This window comes from Myotis yumanensis, unplaced genomic scaffold, assembly GCF_028538775.1.
Source record: "Myotis yumanensis isolate MYYU_CA2020_CCGP unplaced genomic scaffold, mMyoYum1.0.hap1 SCAF_10, whole genome shotgun sequence".
Taxonomy (NCBI): domain Eukaryota; kingdom Metazoa; phylum Chordata; class Mammalia; order Chiroptera; family Vespertilionidae; genus Myotis; species Myotis yumanensis.
In genome coordinates, this window is record NW_027223761.1 from 7,167,757 (window position 1) to 7,182,368 (window position 14,612).

Here is a 14,612-nt window from a genome sequence, read left to right on the forward strand (position 1 = left end):
AATGAGCTCCTCCCCAGTTTCAGAGTTTGTGCTTAGAATCCATAGGTCCCGCTCTGGTGCCCCTGCTTGCTGTGTCTGCCCCACCATCCAGAAGGTATGAGGTTAACACTTAGCAGGTTTCACAAGGTACTATCACACTGTTCATTTGGGGAGTTTAGGGTTGTTTCACAGGAGGATATGTGGGTGTTCGATCACATTAGCATGTGCACATTAGAATGTGCACTTACTTTGTGCTCATGTGATCTTGAACATCAAACACTGTGAGAGAGAGTCTGTTGTTAGATCATTCCCAGAAAAGGGATGCACTCATGCTGTCCATGGTGGAGCCAGATTTGAATTCACATCCAATTGCAAACCCATGCGGTTTTCATACCATGCGCTTGCTGGCGTCACTGAGACACTTTAAGTTCAGCTTTGGTTAAATGACATGTCAGTTGTAGGGCATAGAGAACAGGAACAGTTTGGATAAAGGTGAAATGTGAATGTGAAAAGATAATAGTTTGTTTGGTAGCATAATTGTTGCCCCGGGAGACAAAGTATTTGCCCTACTCTGGTTAGAATGTAAAACTCGAGGAATATACCTTTCTACTCCTGTCTCTGAGTCTCCTTGAAGTCATCAATTACTAGTCTTTAATCTTACTAGTTTAATCTTACTATTGCTAATCTTTAGATAATAAATTTGATAAAACTCTTAAGTGGGTCATCATTTCTTTTTCATTTGAGATTAGCTAACCAGACTCAATAATATTCTAAATACATAACTATGTGTTTTGTGCTTTTAGGGATTGTCTTTTCTTTTTGTGATATGTTACCTTTTCAGGTAATTTGGAAATCCCTTGTTTTGCTCCCATTTGCTGACAGGGCTGTTTCAAATGCTCGAGTGGTTATTCTTTGTTAAGGTGTGAGCACCTCAAGATTGGGGCCTATGTGTTTCTCTCTGCCTTGTTGCTCCTAGCACTGCACCTTGCACAAAAAGCCTTCAGTAAATATTTGTTAAATCAAAAGGAAATTATTATAAATAGAGGCCCAATGCATGAAATTCATGCCTGGGTAGGCTCCCCAGTAGGCTCCTGACTGCCAGCCAGGGCCTTTCTTTGTTCTGCGCTGCCCCCTGGTGGTCAGCACATTGTCATAGTGAGCAATCAAACTCAGGGTCGGTCGAACTCCCGAGGGGACACTTTGCTTATTAGGCTTTAAGATATATATATATTTCTTTCAAAATTATTTATTGAACTTAATCTCAGCATTAGTTGTCTTGAAAACATAAGAGGATACTCCCTTTCTCTTTGAGAAACTATTACCTTTTCTTCATCTGTTTATTGTTGGTGTCTACATGATTTCATGAAAACTTTGGCATGTTGAAAGAGCAAATATCCTGTTATTTAGTCTATAAAGTGCTGTTTCAAATAAACTTGTATTCTTTTAGTGGTCCTATTGGACTAAGAACACATCATTTTTACTTTATTAAATTATTATTTGGTCAGTATTTTAAAGCAGTGACTTAAATATTGAGGTAACTGAATAAAAGAAAGAATTGTTTTTTTTATAGGACATGTTCTTCAAATATACATGGAATAACTTTTTACATACACAAGTGGAAATTTGTGTTGCACTGATACTTGCAAGTCCCTTTGAGAACACAGAAAATAGCACCATTACTGATCAGGAATCCACTGGTGACAATTTGTTATTGAAACACGTAAGCTTACTTGATTGCTTTTTTCTGCTACTCCTGGTCATAGAGTTTTTCCACTTAAGTGTGAAATGAATTATAGCTCACATTTAAAAAATATAAGTATACTAGAGGCCCGGTGAATGAAATTCGTGCATTGGCCGGGGGCCGGGGGTGTCCCTCAGCCCAGCCTGCACCTTCTTCAATCTGGGACCCCTCGGAGGATGTCCGACTGCCAGGACTGCTGGCTCCCAACCACTCACCTGCCTTCCTGCCTGCCTACCTAATCGCCCCTAACCACTTCTGCCTGCCAGCCTGATCACCCACTAACCACTCCCCTGCCAGCCTGATTGATGCCTAACTGCTCCCCTGCTGGCCCAATCGCCCCCAACTGCCCTCCCCTGCTAGCCCAGTCGCCCCCAACTGCCCTCCCCTGCCAGCCTGGTTGCCCCAAATTGCCCTCCCCTGCCAGCCCAGTCCCCCCCCAACTGCCCTCCCCTGCTGGCCTGGTCCCCCCAACTGCCCTCCCCTGCTGGCCTGGTCGCCCCTAATTGCCCTCCCCTTCTGCTGTGGTTGCCGCCATCTTTGAGGGTGGTGCAGTCAATTAGCATATTCCCTCCTTATTGGCTGTGGGTGCCACCATCTTTGTGATGGTCAATTAGCATATCCCCTCTATATTAGATAGGATTGCCCTGGCCAGTGTCTTAGTTGGTTGGAGTATCGTCCCATGCACTGAAGGGTTGTGGTTTCAATTCCTGGTCAGGGTACATACTTAGGTTTCGTGTTCAATCTCCAGTTGGGGTGCATGTGGGAGGCAACTGATCAGTGTTTCTCTCTCAAATCTGTGTTTCTTTCTCCCTTTCCTGTCCTCTAAAATCAGTAAAGCCATATCCTCAGGTGAGGATTAAAAAAGAAAGTACAAGTATTACTGTGAATTCTGACTTACAATCTTCTTTATTCCATTTTAATTTTAGTCAGGCTCTGTATTTCTGGGCCAAATTTCCATGGTTAATAAAACCTAGCTTTGCTATAGATCAATAGCTCCTTGGTAGCATTACTTGAAATACTGTCCTTTCCCAGTAGATGCACAGTTAAAGGCGTGGGTCCTGTCTGGAATCCCTGTAGTGTTCTGAGAGCCTCGGATACACTTATCACCACACTGCATTTGATTTAGCCAATAATTTACAGCTATATTTACTAGTAGCTTGCTGGGCTACACATATCACTATTCTATTCAGTTAGTGTTCTAGCTCACTTTAAAATTTTGACACTTTGACATTTATATAAAGATTAACTGGAATATTCCTTTTCATTCAGCTTTTTCAAAAATGTCAGTTAATAGAACGAATACTTGATGCCTGGGAAATGAACGAGAAGAAACAGTAAGTAAATTGATAGGAATTCAGTTTGATTTTCTGTTTGAAGAAAATGTCCTCCCTTACCTTGGACAGAGAGCAGTGAAAGTGATTACATGGTATATGGTATATGGCACTTTATAGTTACAAATGCTTCTCCTTGGACGGCCAGGGTATTTCATTGTAACAGGTATTTTTTTAATAATTTATTTTTTGATCCCTCTGTCATTCTCCCTCTTGAGGGGAAATCAGGGGTTGGGAGAACTACCCACCTCTGTGCTGCTTTTGAGACTTCCTGGTCCTTTTTGAATGGCTGTTTTTCTGAGAATAATGTGGAGTTGAAGGAAGAGTTGTAAAGTCCAGTCCTACTCAGTGACGGTTGGACCTAGCACTCTGTTTCTGCGCACCCCATGTTCTCACTGTGCAGAAATGTCACTTCATGGAACTAGAGGGAGGAATTGCCTACTTTCTTGTCAGGAAATTTCCATTAGCTGATTGGCAAGATTACTCGAGTCTTAGTTGATGCATGTAAGTAGTTTGTTACACAGATTTATTTTTTCCTACTGGTGGTGTTTGTAATAGGCGTTGGTCTAAATGGAAAGATGGATATAGTTGGGAAGGTTAGACCCTAAATGGGGAAAGGGACAGGGATGATTTGCCTGTATTCCAGGTGATATGTGGGCCAGACATGAGTTGATAACCTCTTGGCCAAATCTTCAAATCAGCTAATATTTTAACTTGAGAAATACTATTGGTAGGTGATTATCTTTATTAATTGATTAAAATTTGATGACCTTTAACTAAATGAAGCAGTTCCCTACGATCTATTTAAAGTCTGAAAAATAGTTTCACAAAAAAGATAAAAAGGAAAGTCACAGAAACATGAAGCATCAATGAATGTTTGGGTTTTGTTGGTTTTTTAAAACTAATATGTTATTGAGGATTAATGGTTTGTTGGTTAGTTGGTTGGCATATTTGAATAAACCTTGTCCCATTGAGTGAGGCTATAGTATAATCTATGAGTAGAGTTTCTGCCACCCCACCTCCATCCTCACCCCCAAGCCTGGTAATATTCTGGCACCCTGCTTTTCTGTTTCATCGCTCCGTCCTGTCAGGAATCTGAATGTCTGTCCTTTGCTATCAGGGCCCAGGGAGGACGACGGCATGGCTACATGGGACACCTGACGAGGATAGCTAACTGCATCGTGCACAGCACTGATAAGGGCCCTAATAGCGTATTGGTGCAGCAGCTTATCAAAGGTAAGTGCTTTCTGGAGTTCTCATCACATTTTTGTAGGGTCAGAGAAAGGATTTAAAGATAAAATGGAAATACTCTGTCATTTGTAATAGTTCTCTGTGGAGTTTCTTTAACAATTATCTGGAGACTTGAATGAGTTTCTTGAGAATGTTCTGAATAGTTGTTCTTTACTTGTCTTATTTCTGCATTCTTTTAGCAGGTATTGCAGGCTTGGCCGAGCTCAGCACACTAGAGTTACCCACTTTCCATCTCAAAGAACACTGCTCGGTGACCTGTTCCTTGAGCTATAATTACTCTTCCTTTCTCTTTCCTTCTGAAGACCAACTGTGTAGTCTATGGATTGAGTCCTTTAACTGGGGTGTTAAAACATTTCTCAGCATTTGTCCACATCTCCATCACTAACACAAGAACTCCTTCTGTACTAACATTGAAATTTAGTCAGCCCAAGGTTACTTGGAAGAAATTGTGTGGGTGCCTTTTACACTGGCACCCAGACCCTGGCCCGGTCTGCCGCCTCTAAAACGAGGGAGCTCTGTGTACCAACAGAATCACTAGCCCTGGGACTTATTCTGTAAAAAATCCTCACCTTTGCAGACAGAGTTCTTTCAGGGTAATGATGAAAATCATTTTCCAGTCCCTTCTTCGTTTATCTTTTAAGAATGTTTACGTGTTCAAGAGGCTATTATCTATCGAATGTGCATTCAAAGAATAGCTGTTGCCCTGTGATGGAAAAATTGGGGCTTGCCCACTTGGAATTTTGCTTCTTGAGAGAGGTATAAGCCAGGTCATCACAGGTTATCTTTCTGTTCTTACCAAAGAGAAGCGGCCGTGTGTGTATGAGATGGTTTTTTAGATTGGTCTCTTGTATGGTGGCTGCATGCCAGCGCTGTGTGCCTGGTGCATGCAGTTGTGTGTTTATAGCAGAATTGTCAGCCCTGACCGGTTTGGCTCAGTGGATAGAGCATGCGGACTCAAGGGTCCCGGGTTCGATTCCAGTCAAGGGCATGTAACTTAGTTGCGGGCATATCCTCAGTGGGGAGTGTGCAGGAGGCAGCTGATCGATGTTTCTCTCTCATCGATGTTTCTAACTCTCTATCCCTTTTCTTTCTTCTCTGTAAAAAATCAATAAAAAAATATATTTAAAGCAGAATTTTCAGATGACAGCTGTAGTCTAGTAAGGCCTCCAAGATTACAGCTGTGGTTTCATTTTCTCAGAAAAGGCATTATGTATCCTTTTCTTTTAAAATTCTTTGGAACGTAGAATTTCCCTATTGCATCTGATCCATGTGTTGGCCTATGGCACAAACATTTAGGAAACATTATTTTTGATCAGTTTGAAAAGCCATACTGGGTTCCATGGAACATTCTTTGGTCAAATGTCAGAGTACCTCAAGAAAATGTGCAGGAGCTGACATTGGCGGCATTTCCTAAACTTATGTGACAGTGAAGAAAGATGGCATTCCTCCACCTTAGAGACCTGTTGCCTTTCTCAAAAGAGTGTATTGGAAACACTCACATTTTCCAGTTTGTTTTTAACCAAAAGATTTTTAAAAAGTGTTATAATTACAGCTGCTAAGGGCTTTTGACATCAAACATAGACTTTTGGGGAGTGGGGGTTCTGATCCTGAAAGCCCTCAGGTTCCTCTGAGTTCACCTTTGGGAACTGCTTGGTGGGCCTCCTGTGTTACCTGGTGAGTTTATTTGCCTGCGTGGGTCACTATGGTAATGACACTTTTCTCCTCCTTTCCCTCTCAAGATCTTCCAGACGACCTCAGGGAGCGATGGGAGACCTTCTGCACAAGCTCCTTAGGAGAAACTAACAAGAGGAACACGGTAGATCTAGTAGGTTTTACAAGGTTAAATTTCTATGGTTTCAGGGCACTTAGCCTTTGCTTGTTTATTCAGAAAGACGTGAAAGATCTTCCATTTGTCCCGGTAATAGTGTGTCAAAGATAAGTTTGTTTCTTTACCAAAAGACAGGTCAGTGTTCGCATTGTATTTGCTAATTTGCCTAGTCAGCTCCTAATTCCTGCCTGGGATGACAGAGGGGCACAAGGAAGCCACCGACGCCCCTTCTCACACCAGAGGAGGTTTCCCTTCCCCTAGTGCTCTGCTCCCTGAGCGCCTCAGCCACAGTTGCCTGCCACTCCGTTGGGTGTGTTGCCTTCTGCCTCAGGTAAAGGTAACCCTTGGTGGTCAGAACCCTAACTATTCCTTTGGATGTTTCCGCATGTTACTAAGTTTAGTTGACCCTTGTTTTAGATCATTCTCAGTGGTAGATAATCTGTAGATGCCTTTGAAACCCCAGTTTAAAGCCTTAACAGATTGGTACTTTTAGCCAGGGAATAATGGCATTGATAATATTTTTTAAAATTATATTGGACTTTGGAATGCATTTTTTTTTTAACACATTGAGTTTTAAGGTGAGTATTGCCTTTACTTTTAAGATGTGGGAAAGTATTTCCTTCCCTAAGCACGTGGCAGCCAATGATTGGGGTGGTGGCCTTGACTCCACGTGGAAGTGGGTATGCCAGGCATTGAATTTTATAATTGAAATCCAAATCCAGCAGCCACAGTCTTGAATTTCTAATAAACAGTAACTCGTCAATTATTAGTCAAGTCTCTGGCAGCCTTCTCTGTTCAAAATGGAATTTAGAAACAGGAGAGAAACGAAAACGCTGAGGCAGCTACAGATGGTCACCAGGTCATCCCGAGTCACACCGCGAAGGGCCTGTTGCCTCCTCCACTGGAGATTGTCTAACAGATTTGGTTATCTTTTCCAGACTCTTGACAGATTGGTGGGCTAATGTCTTGTTAAGGTGGGCATATGATAGAACCCGTTGGTATTAGGAGTTGGAGGAATTATGAAGTTAAGAAATAACAATAAAAAGGGAGCTGTGTAGGGCCATTTAATTAAAATGGGTCTTACGGCCCCTAGTGTCTGAGTGTATTATAGCCCAACAAAGAAACACATTCACTTTGGCTGCCCTGAGTCATCAAGGAAGGGTTAAGTAATTTTTTGTGAATGCAGTACCCATTGTAGATTGCCCTGCCCCCTCCATCAAATTGGTTAAAATTCTGGACAATCAGGGTTTATTGTAGGGGGAATGGTTCTCTGATACTGTTAAGTGAAGCCATTTCATTTTAGAGGCCCCATGTTTGATTCCTTGCAGGCAAGGTGGTCGCCTTTAAGAGGATTTTTGTCTTATTTCTATTTAAAAAGGAATATTTGGGAATAATATCTAGGGATATTCTCATTTTCTTTAAGAGACTTTTTTTAAAATTTTCCTTAGATTGACTTCATAGGTGGAAGTAAAAAAAAAAAAAGTCCAGTTAAACTTGTTATAAGGAATTTTTTTAAAAAACTTCTTTATCTTTGGTAATTCAAGCAGATTTCTCTTGTGAACAGTTCTGTATAAAGGACTTCATTGCAGTTCAGATAACACTCCATAACTTTGCATGATGTTGTCAGTAATCTGATGCGTGACCGTGCAAATGTTGTTAGGTATATCCACATGCAGGCCTTGCAAACTGATGTGCAGCCTTCGGGGTCCAGCACATCTAGACGGGGCACCTGTGTTGAAGGAAAATCCCCACAGGCTCCACCTGCCACTCTAATTGGAGCTCAGGTCTCCTTTGCCTGTTACACTTTTTGCCACCATACTTAGACGGCAGTGCAGTGAAGTAAGGAGCAGTGGCTTATTAAAGCAAAAGTGGTCAGATTTGGAGCTCGGTTCACCTTGCTCACATCCCAGGTGAGTTAGCCCTCTATATACTTTATTTTCTGTTGAGAATTACAGGTTGCTCTCTCAGGACCTCTTCAGTTTCTTGGTCCCACATACCCAGCACTAAAACACCACCTCCGTTTAGTCTTGAGTTCTTCCTGTAGGGTTTTTAGGGATACAGATGTAACAGATGTTCCAGGTTTTAAAAGATGCCTATACAGTCATCCTAGGCCAGTGGTCGGCACACTGGCCCCTTGAGTGTGGCTCTTCCACAAAATACCATGTGTGGGAGTGCACGTACAGTGTGATTGAAACTTCATGGCCCATGCCACTGGGCCAAAGAGCCACATGTGGCTCTCGAGCTGCGGTTTGCCGACCACTGTCCTAGGCCACCAAGGAGACTTTACCTGCAGCCTCCAAACTCTTCATTTCTCCACCCGGAATGTTTCAGACTCTAATCCAATGGGGTTGGGAACCATGTTCCAGGGAAGATATGCTGTTGTGAATCCTATATAATAAAGAGGTAATGTGCAAATTAACCCTCATGCCGTAATGCTGTCACAAGATGGCAGCATGCACAGCGGGGGCGGGGCCAGCAACTGCTTCGAAAGGCTTATGCCAGGATTTCCTCGGGGCGGGGCCCAGTGGCTGCTCCACGTGGCCCGGAGGCGGGGCATTGGGGCGGCACACTTTTTGTGCTGTAGTGCAAGGTCCAGGTGAAAGCATTTCCCTTCTCATTGTCTCAGGTACATTATCAGTCAAATCAGCCGTTAGGTCAGTGGTTCTCAACCTGGGGGTCGAATGACCCTTTCACAGGGGCCGCCTAAGACCATCGGAAAACACATATATAATTACATATTGTTTTGTAATTAATCACTATGCTTTAATTATGTTCAATTTGTAACAATGAAATTGGGGGTCACCACAACATGAGGAACTGTATTAAAGGGTCGCAGCATTAGGAAGATTGAGAACCACTGCACTAGGTAATAGATGGCTTTCTCCTTGGCTCCTCCCTAAATAGATAGATTAGTTGCACTGCCACGATTTTGTTGGTTTTAGGATGGCTCAGGTACCTACCTCTCTGGAAATCATGTCAGGTTATTCACAGAATTTGAGTCAACCTGTGACTCAAGAACCAAATGCTTGAGTTGCTATATTGTTGTGTTGCCCTGGCCTGTTAGTATTTTCCTAGTCCCCGCAAGGATTTGTTCATTTACACACCAAATACTTAACTGTCCGTCCTACTGGCTGTGAGATTGAGGACTTGCTGGTTATGTAGGATGGGCTGTACCAGCCCCAAGCTCCTGTCACTGCTAGGGCAGCAATTTCCTTACACCCTCTGAGAGCTCTGGAGTGCTTGAGTCTTTTGACCCTATCAGCAGACGCATATGTTGCTTATGCTTTTATTTTGGGAGTTTACTATGAATGAAATTCGGTGTTTTAATTACATCCAGAGACCTTTGTGTTTTGACTAAGCCCCCAAACTGTAGATATTGGTATGGATTCAGGTAGAGTAAGTTTAGATGACGTAGGAAATGTTTTTCTGCTTACTTTGGAAAATTGGGTTTCATTCTCAAGGAAGAGAATGAAAAGTCTTGGTGCTTCTTTCTCAGCACTGATGAGATCGTTTATGGAGGTCTTTTGTGGACAATAATGCAAATGTGCCATGGCCCTGGTCAGTGTCTCAGTGTTTAGAGCGCCGGCCTGTGCACTGAAGAGTCTCAAGTTTGATTGCCAGTTCAGGAGCATGTACCTGGATTGCAGGTTCGATCCCCAACCCCAGTCAGGGCGTATGCATGAGGAAACCAATCGATGTGTCTCTCTCACATTGATGTTTCTCTCTGTCCTCCCCTCACTTCCACTCTCTCTAAAAATCAATGGGAAAAATATTCTCAGATAAGAATTAATAAAAACAAACAAAAAAGCCCCACACAAATGTGCACATAGGAATTGCCTGGAGATCCATCAGGTTCTGGGGAACCTCTGAGAGCTGGTGTTTCTAACCTGCTCCCGGTCAGAGGTTAACAGTCAAGTCATGCTTGTGATTTTCCTTAGCAGCCTAATCAGCAAAGATGAAAGGAAACATTTGTTTTTTCCTGTAACAGCAGTTGGTAAAACTAAAATGTTTTTTTATGAAAGATAGTAACATCTTAAAAGCTATTTTCACTGCAGCATCATGAAAGTGCTTAGAATACATCTGGCCTGGCAAAAGTGATTGTATATACTTGTTACTTTTTAAAAAGTCACGATTCTGTGTTCTCATTTAGTGGTTTACTAGTACTCATTAATTCAATAAATATTTGAATGGCTGCTATGTGCCAGACACAAGGTCGCTGTACTAGATCAGATTGGCAAAAATCCTTGGAGGGATAAGTAGATGGATAAACTCCCAGGGAGGAGTGCAATTTTAAATGAGGTGGTCTAGGAAAACTACATTGAGAAGGGAACTTTTCTAGAGCCTTGATGGCAGTGAGGGAGGAAGGGTGAGTGCAAAGGACTGAGATTGGGGCGGTTCCTGTGTGCAGAGCCTGCCATGGTGTCCTTGATCAAGCAAGGGAGGGAGAGAATGGGACGTGAGGTCTGAGGTCAGATCTTGTGCAGCTTCTAGTCCACAGCAAGCCCCTCAGGTTGCAATCTTAGTATGATGAAGAGCCATGAGCTTAGGAACTAGCAAGTGATGTATATTTTAAAAGATTATTATGGCTGCTGGATTGAGACTAGACTGTATTGGGCATGCAGGGAGACTAGTTAGCTGCATGACAGCATTATCTCACACTAGGAAGGTAATAAAGATTTGATGATTGACTTTGGGTGGTGGGCACACAATGCAGTATATACAGATCATGTATCAGAAATCTACACTTGAAACTTATATAATCTTATTAACCAATGTCACCCCCAGTAAATTTAATTTAAAAAGATTTAATGAGAGGTGATGGATTCTAGGTTTTTACACATATGTATTAATTGATTTTTAGAAAGAGAGGAAGTAGGGGGGGGGAGAGAAACATCAATGGGTTGCCTCCTGTACCTGCCCTGCCTGGGGATTGATTCCACAACCCAGGTAGGTGCCCTGACCGAGAATTGAACCTGCCACCTTTTGGTGTACTGGACAACACTGCAAGCACCTGAGCAAGGGCTAGATTATATTTGACAGCAGAGTGGATAGATGTGCATGGGACAGAAAAAACAAAATGACTTGAAATGTTAACTGAAGGAGAAGAATGAAGGTGGCATTTACTGAAATGGAATGCCTCAAAAGGCTGTGTTTAGAAGTTTAGATCAGGACTCGTAGTGGATACATCTGTATAATGAACTGTTGGGATTCCAATTAGCAAGTATTCCCCTGTGGGTAAATTAAATTGTCTTTTTACCACAAAGTATTAAATCAGAATCCCCACATCTCTTTTTTTAAAATATATTTTTATTGATTTCACAGAGGAAGGGAGAGGGAGAGATAGATAGAAACATCAGTGATGAGAATCACTGATTGGCTTCCTCCTGCACGCCCCCTACTGGGGCGCATCCAGGCATATGCCCTTGACCAGAGTTGAACTCAGGACCCTTTAGTCTGCAGGCCAATGCTTTATCCTAGGGCAGAATCCCCACATCTTTCAATAACAAAGGTGTATGTACATGCATTTTGTTAGTATTAATAATAAATTTCTAAAACAGTAGTTTCTTTTTGGAGAAAAATACTGTTTTAGTTCCCTCCCAGAATTGCTTTGATGTCTGGCGCACATTAGTTGCTCAACAAAAGCTAGTTTCTTTCTCATTAATGAGCTAAACATGTTACTTTGTAGCAAAAAGTAAAAGTCTGCATGAGCATATGTTGTATCCTTTTTAAACTTAGACAGGAGTAGCCATCTCTTTTTTGGTTCTCTCTTATTGAGTTCACCTTGCTTGCTCTGTGAATTGCCTTTAATTCTGTACCCCCCATGGTGTAAAACACACAATGGCATAATATGACTCAGACACTAGCCTGCCAGCCAAGTAGCCCAAAGCTCCTCTACATCTATTGCAGTGGAACCACTTGACTCACTCTTGATAGCAATGGCCCCAGGAAAAGCCACCTGCCATGACCAAGCAGTATTCTGCCACCTCCTCTGCATTCTGAATGGGCACTCCTGGCATATCCCATCCTCCCCACATCTTTCCCCATTAACTTACTACAGTAGGATTGACATAAGCAGGTTTCCTTCATGGATCACAAAGTCTGTCTCTGATTTTATCAGACCAGATTCAAAATTAGGTGTGAATGTGTCCTCTAGACCTTAGGGGGCATAGAAAGGAAATGAACTGAAAATGCTGGGTTATTCACTTGGGCTTAGTATCTTTACCACAGATGGTCAGCCATAGAGAAAGGTTAATTTTCAGGCTGTAATTTAGTCAGAATTTCACAAGCCCAACCACATATAGATCTATTTAGATTCTACTTTGAGCTTGAACCAGTGTTGAAACCTCAAAAATCAGATCGGCAGGTTCTGTAACTCCACAGTATTCAGCACAGCTTCGAGGGCTGGTAGGTAATGGCCTCTAGTGTCCTCCCCTGATGACAGTGGTCTCTGCCCAACACACTTGTACAGAAAGTTAGGAAGAGTAACTCAGGAAATGTGTAAGTGACCCTTGTGCTGGTTTTTAGGGTGTACAGATTATTTATGTTCGTTACTTCCTATGCAGCAGTTATTGCTATTAGTACTAGTAGTCATTTGTATTTCTTCATTCCTAATTGTTAATACATTTCCCTCTACTATTATGTGACATTTGTAAATTAATAAAAATCACCATGAATTGGTGAGCAGAGTTCATGTTTGTGTTTTTGCTTAATTAATGAATTGGTTATAAGTTCTAATCGCAGGGGCGGTACTTTTTTAAGGGGTGGAAAATTTGGGGTCTTTTTACAAGCGGAGGACTATTAACTCAAGTGCTTAGAGTGGGCAGGAAATGCAAGAATTTAAAGTGTAATCATAATATTTAAACCTGACCTTTTAGTGGCTGATTAGTAATTCCTGGGAATTGCAGTTTTAGCTCTCAGGCTTGGCACATATAAATTATTTTTATATTTCATCTGAGCCATTCCTTCTGCCTTCCCTTTGTAAACATTTTATAGGAGATAAAATCACTTGAAGGGAGTAACTCATTAACTCATCTCTTACCTGTTTTCTGGTGATGCTAGCAATGAGTGAAATCACCACAAGTGGGCGGCAGAGGGCAGGAAGCCAAACCATCTGGTTGAGTGAAGTGCACCCATGAATATCGGGTGGGTTTTACAACTTAACTGTTACTTAGTTTTGTTCTTGCTGTTGTAATTTTTCCATAAAAATGATGATGCAAATGTCCAAAACTTTTCTCTGTTAAATAGTCTTTTACATTTTTATGCATATAGGTTACAACCTGCCATATTCATTCATCCAGTGATGATGAAATTGACTTTAAAGAAACGGGTTTCTCACAGGATTCTTCTTTGCAGCAAGTGAGTGATGCCTAAAGCTTTGCTTTTTGTTTTTATTTTAAATGCTTAGTCCAGTTGCCATTTATGAATCGGTTTTAGAGACAGATTATGTGTCAGGATGTAATTTAGGGTTACTTATTAATTAGCAAAAGCATTTAAATAGGAAGTGTTGGATATGTGAGAGGAAGGTTTGTATTGATATTTCCAGGAAATGTTTCATGCTTGATAACAATGATGATTTGGGTAAGTTTTCAAGAGATTTGAATGAACTGAATAGTTTAGTAAACATCTCAGACATGCTTGCTATGTAGACCTTTACAGTAGTTAATTTGTTGCTTAAGGATTCCAGTAGTAGAGAACTTGGGGTAAAAATCATAGGAATAAGACCCTATTAATGTCACAAATATCCCTGAACCAAATAGCTTATATGTTTCTAATATATTTAATGTCTATTATAGTAACTTCTAAATTTAATTCTAGTTGAAGCAACTGCCCCCAAACTTATCTCCATTTATCAGCTGCTTATAATTGTTGTGAGGGAGAAAACAGGTTGTAAAAATAAATGTACTGACTTATCATCCATTGGTGGTTTTTGGGAAGGTGACAAATTATTTCACCTGGGTATCAAGTTTGGGAGCTAAAAATAGAAGCCCTTTCAAAAGTCATCAGCTCTTCATATGCAGAAGTTGACCAGATTTTCACATATCAGTTCCTTTGGTGTGACAACAGAATTAACGTGGTCACCTTCCCACCCGGCACCGAGTGTTGCTTAGCTTCTTTTCCCTCAATCTGTAAGCCTCATTGTTTATCAGGGCCAGGATGAAGCATCTAATGGTTATACTGGCCCGTCTTTGGCATCCAAGTAGGCTGTCACCTTCCAGTGTAAGCTGAGCTAAGCAATCGCTTGATTTTGATAATAAGGCAGTTTAACATTCACATTTTCAGGATAGGTCTGGAGTGGCATTTCCACAGTTGGCTGGACTCTCTTTTGATTTTCTTCTTTTTAAAAAAAATATATTTTATTGATTTTTTACAGAGAGGAAGGGAGAGGGATAGAGAGTTAGAAACATCGATGAGCTGCCTCCTGCACACCTCCCACTGTGGATGTGCCCGCAACCAAGGTACATGCCCTTGACCGGAATCAAAC

At 41.6% G+C, this 14,612-nt stretch overlaps 1 protein-coding gene across 11 annotated transcripts in view; it reads left to right on the plus strand.

Annotated features, from left to right (window-relative positions):
* PPP6R3 (protein phosphatase 6 regulatory subunit 3) overlaps positions 1 to 14,612 on the plus strand; it is a 78,778-nt gene that overhangs the window by 39,269 nt on the left and 24,897 nt on the right. For 7 of the 11 annotated variants that reach the window (XM_070427690.1, XM_070427692.1, XM_070427693.1 and 4 more), the window contains exons 10-14: positions 1,550 to 1,699; positions 2,990 to 3,054; positions 4,172 to 4,287; positions 6,042 to 6,127; positions 13,400 to 13,486. In XM_070427690.1, the coding sequence (XP_070283791.1) occupies positions 1,550 to 1,699; positions 2,990 to 3,054; positions 4,172 to 4,287; positions 6,042 to 6,127; positions 13,400 to 13,486 (504 nt within the window). The remainder of the gene's footprint in view (positions 1 to 1,549; positions 1,700 to 2,989; positions 3,055 to 4,171; positions 4,288 to 6,041; positions 6,128 to 13,399; positions 13,487 to 14,612) is intronic. The other 4 variants (XM_070427697.1, XM_070427699.1, XM_070427700.1 and 1 more) reach the window with 1 other exon arrangement.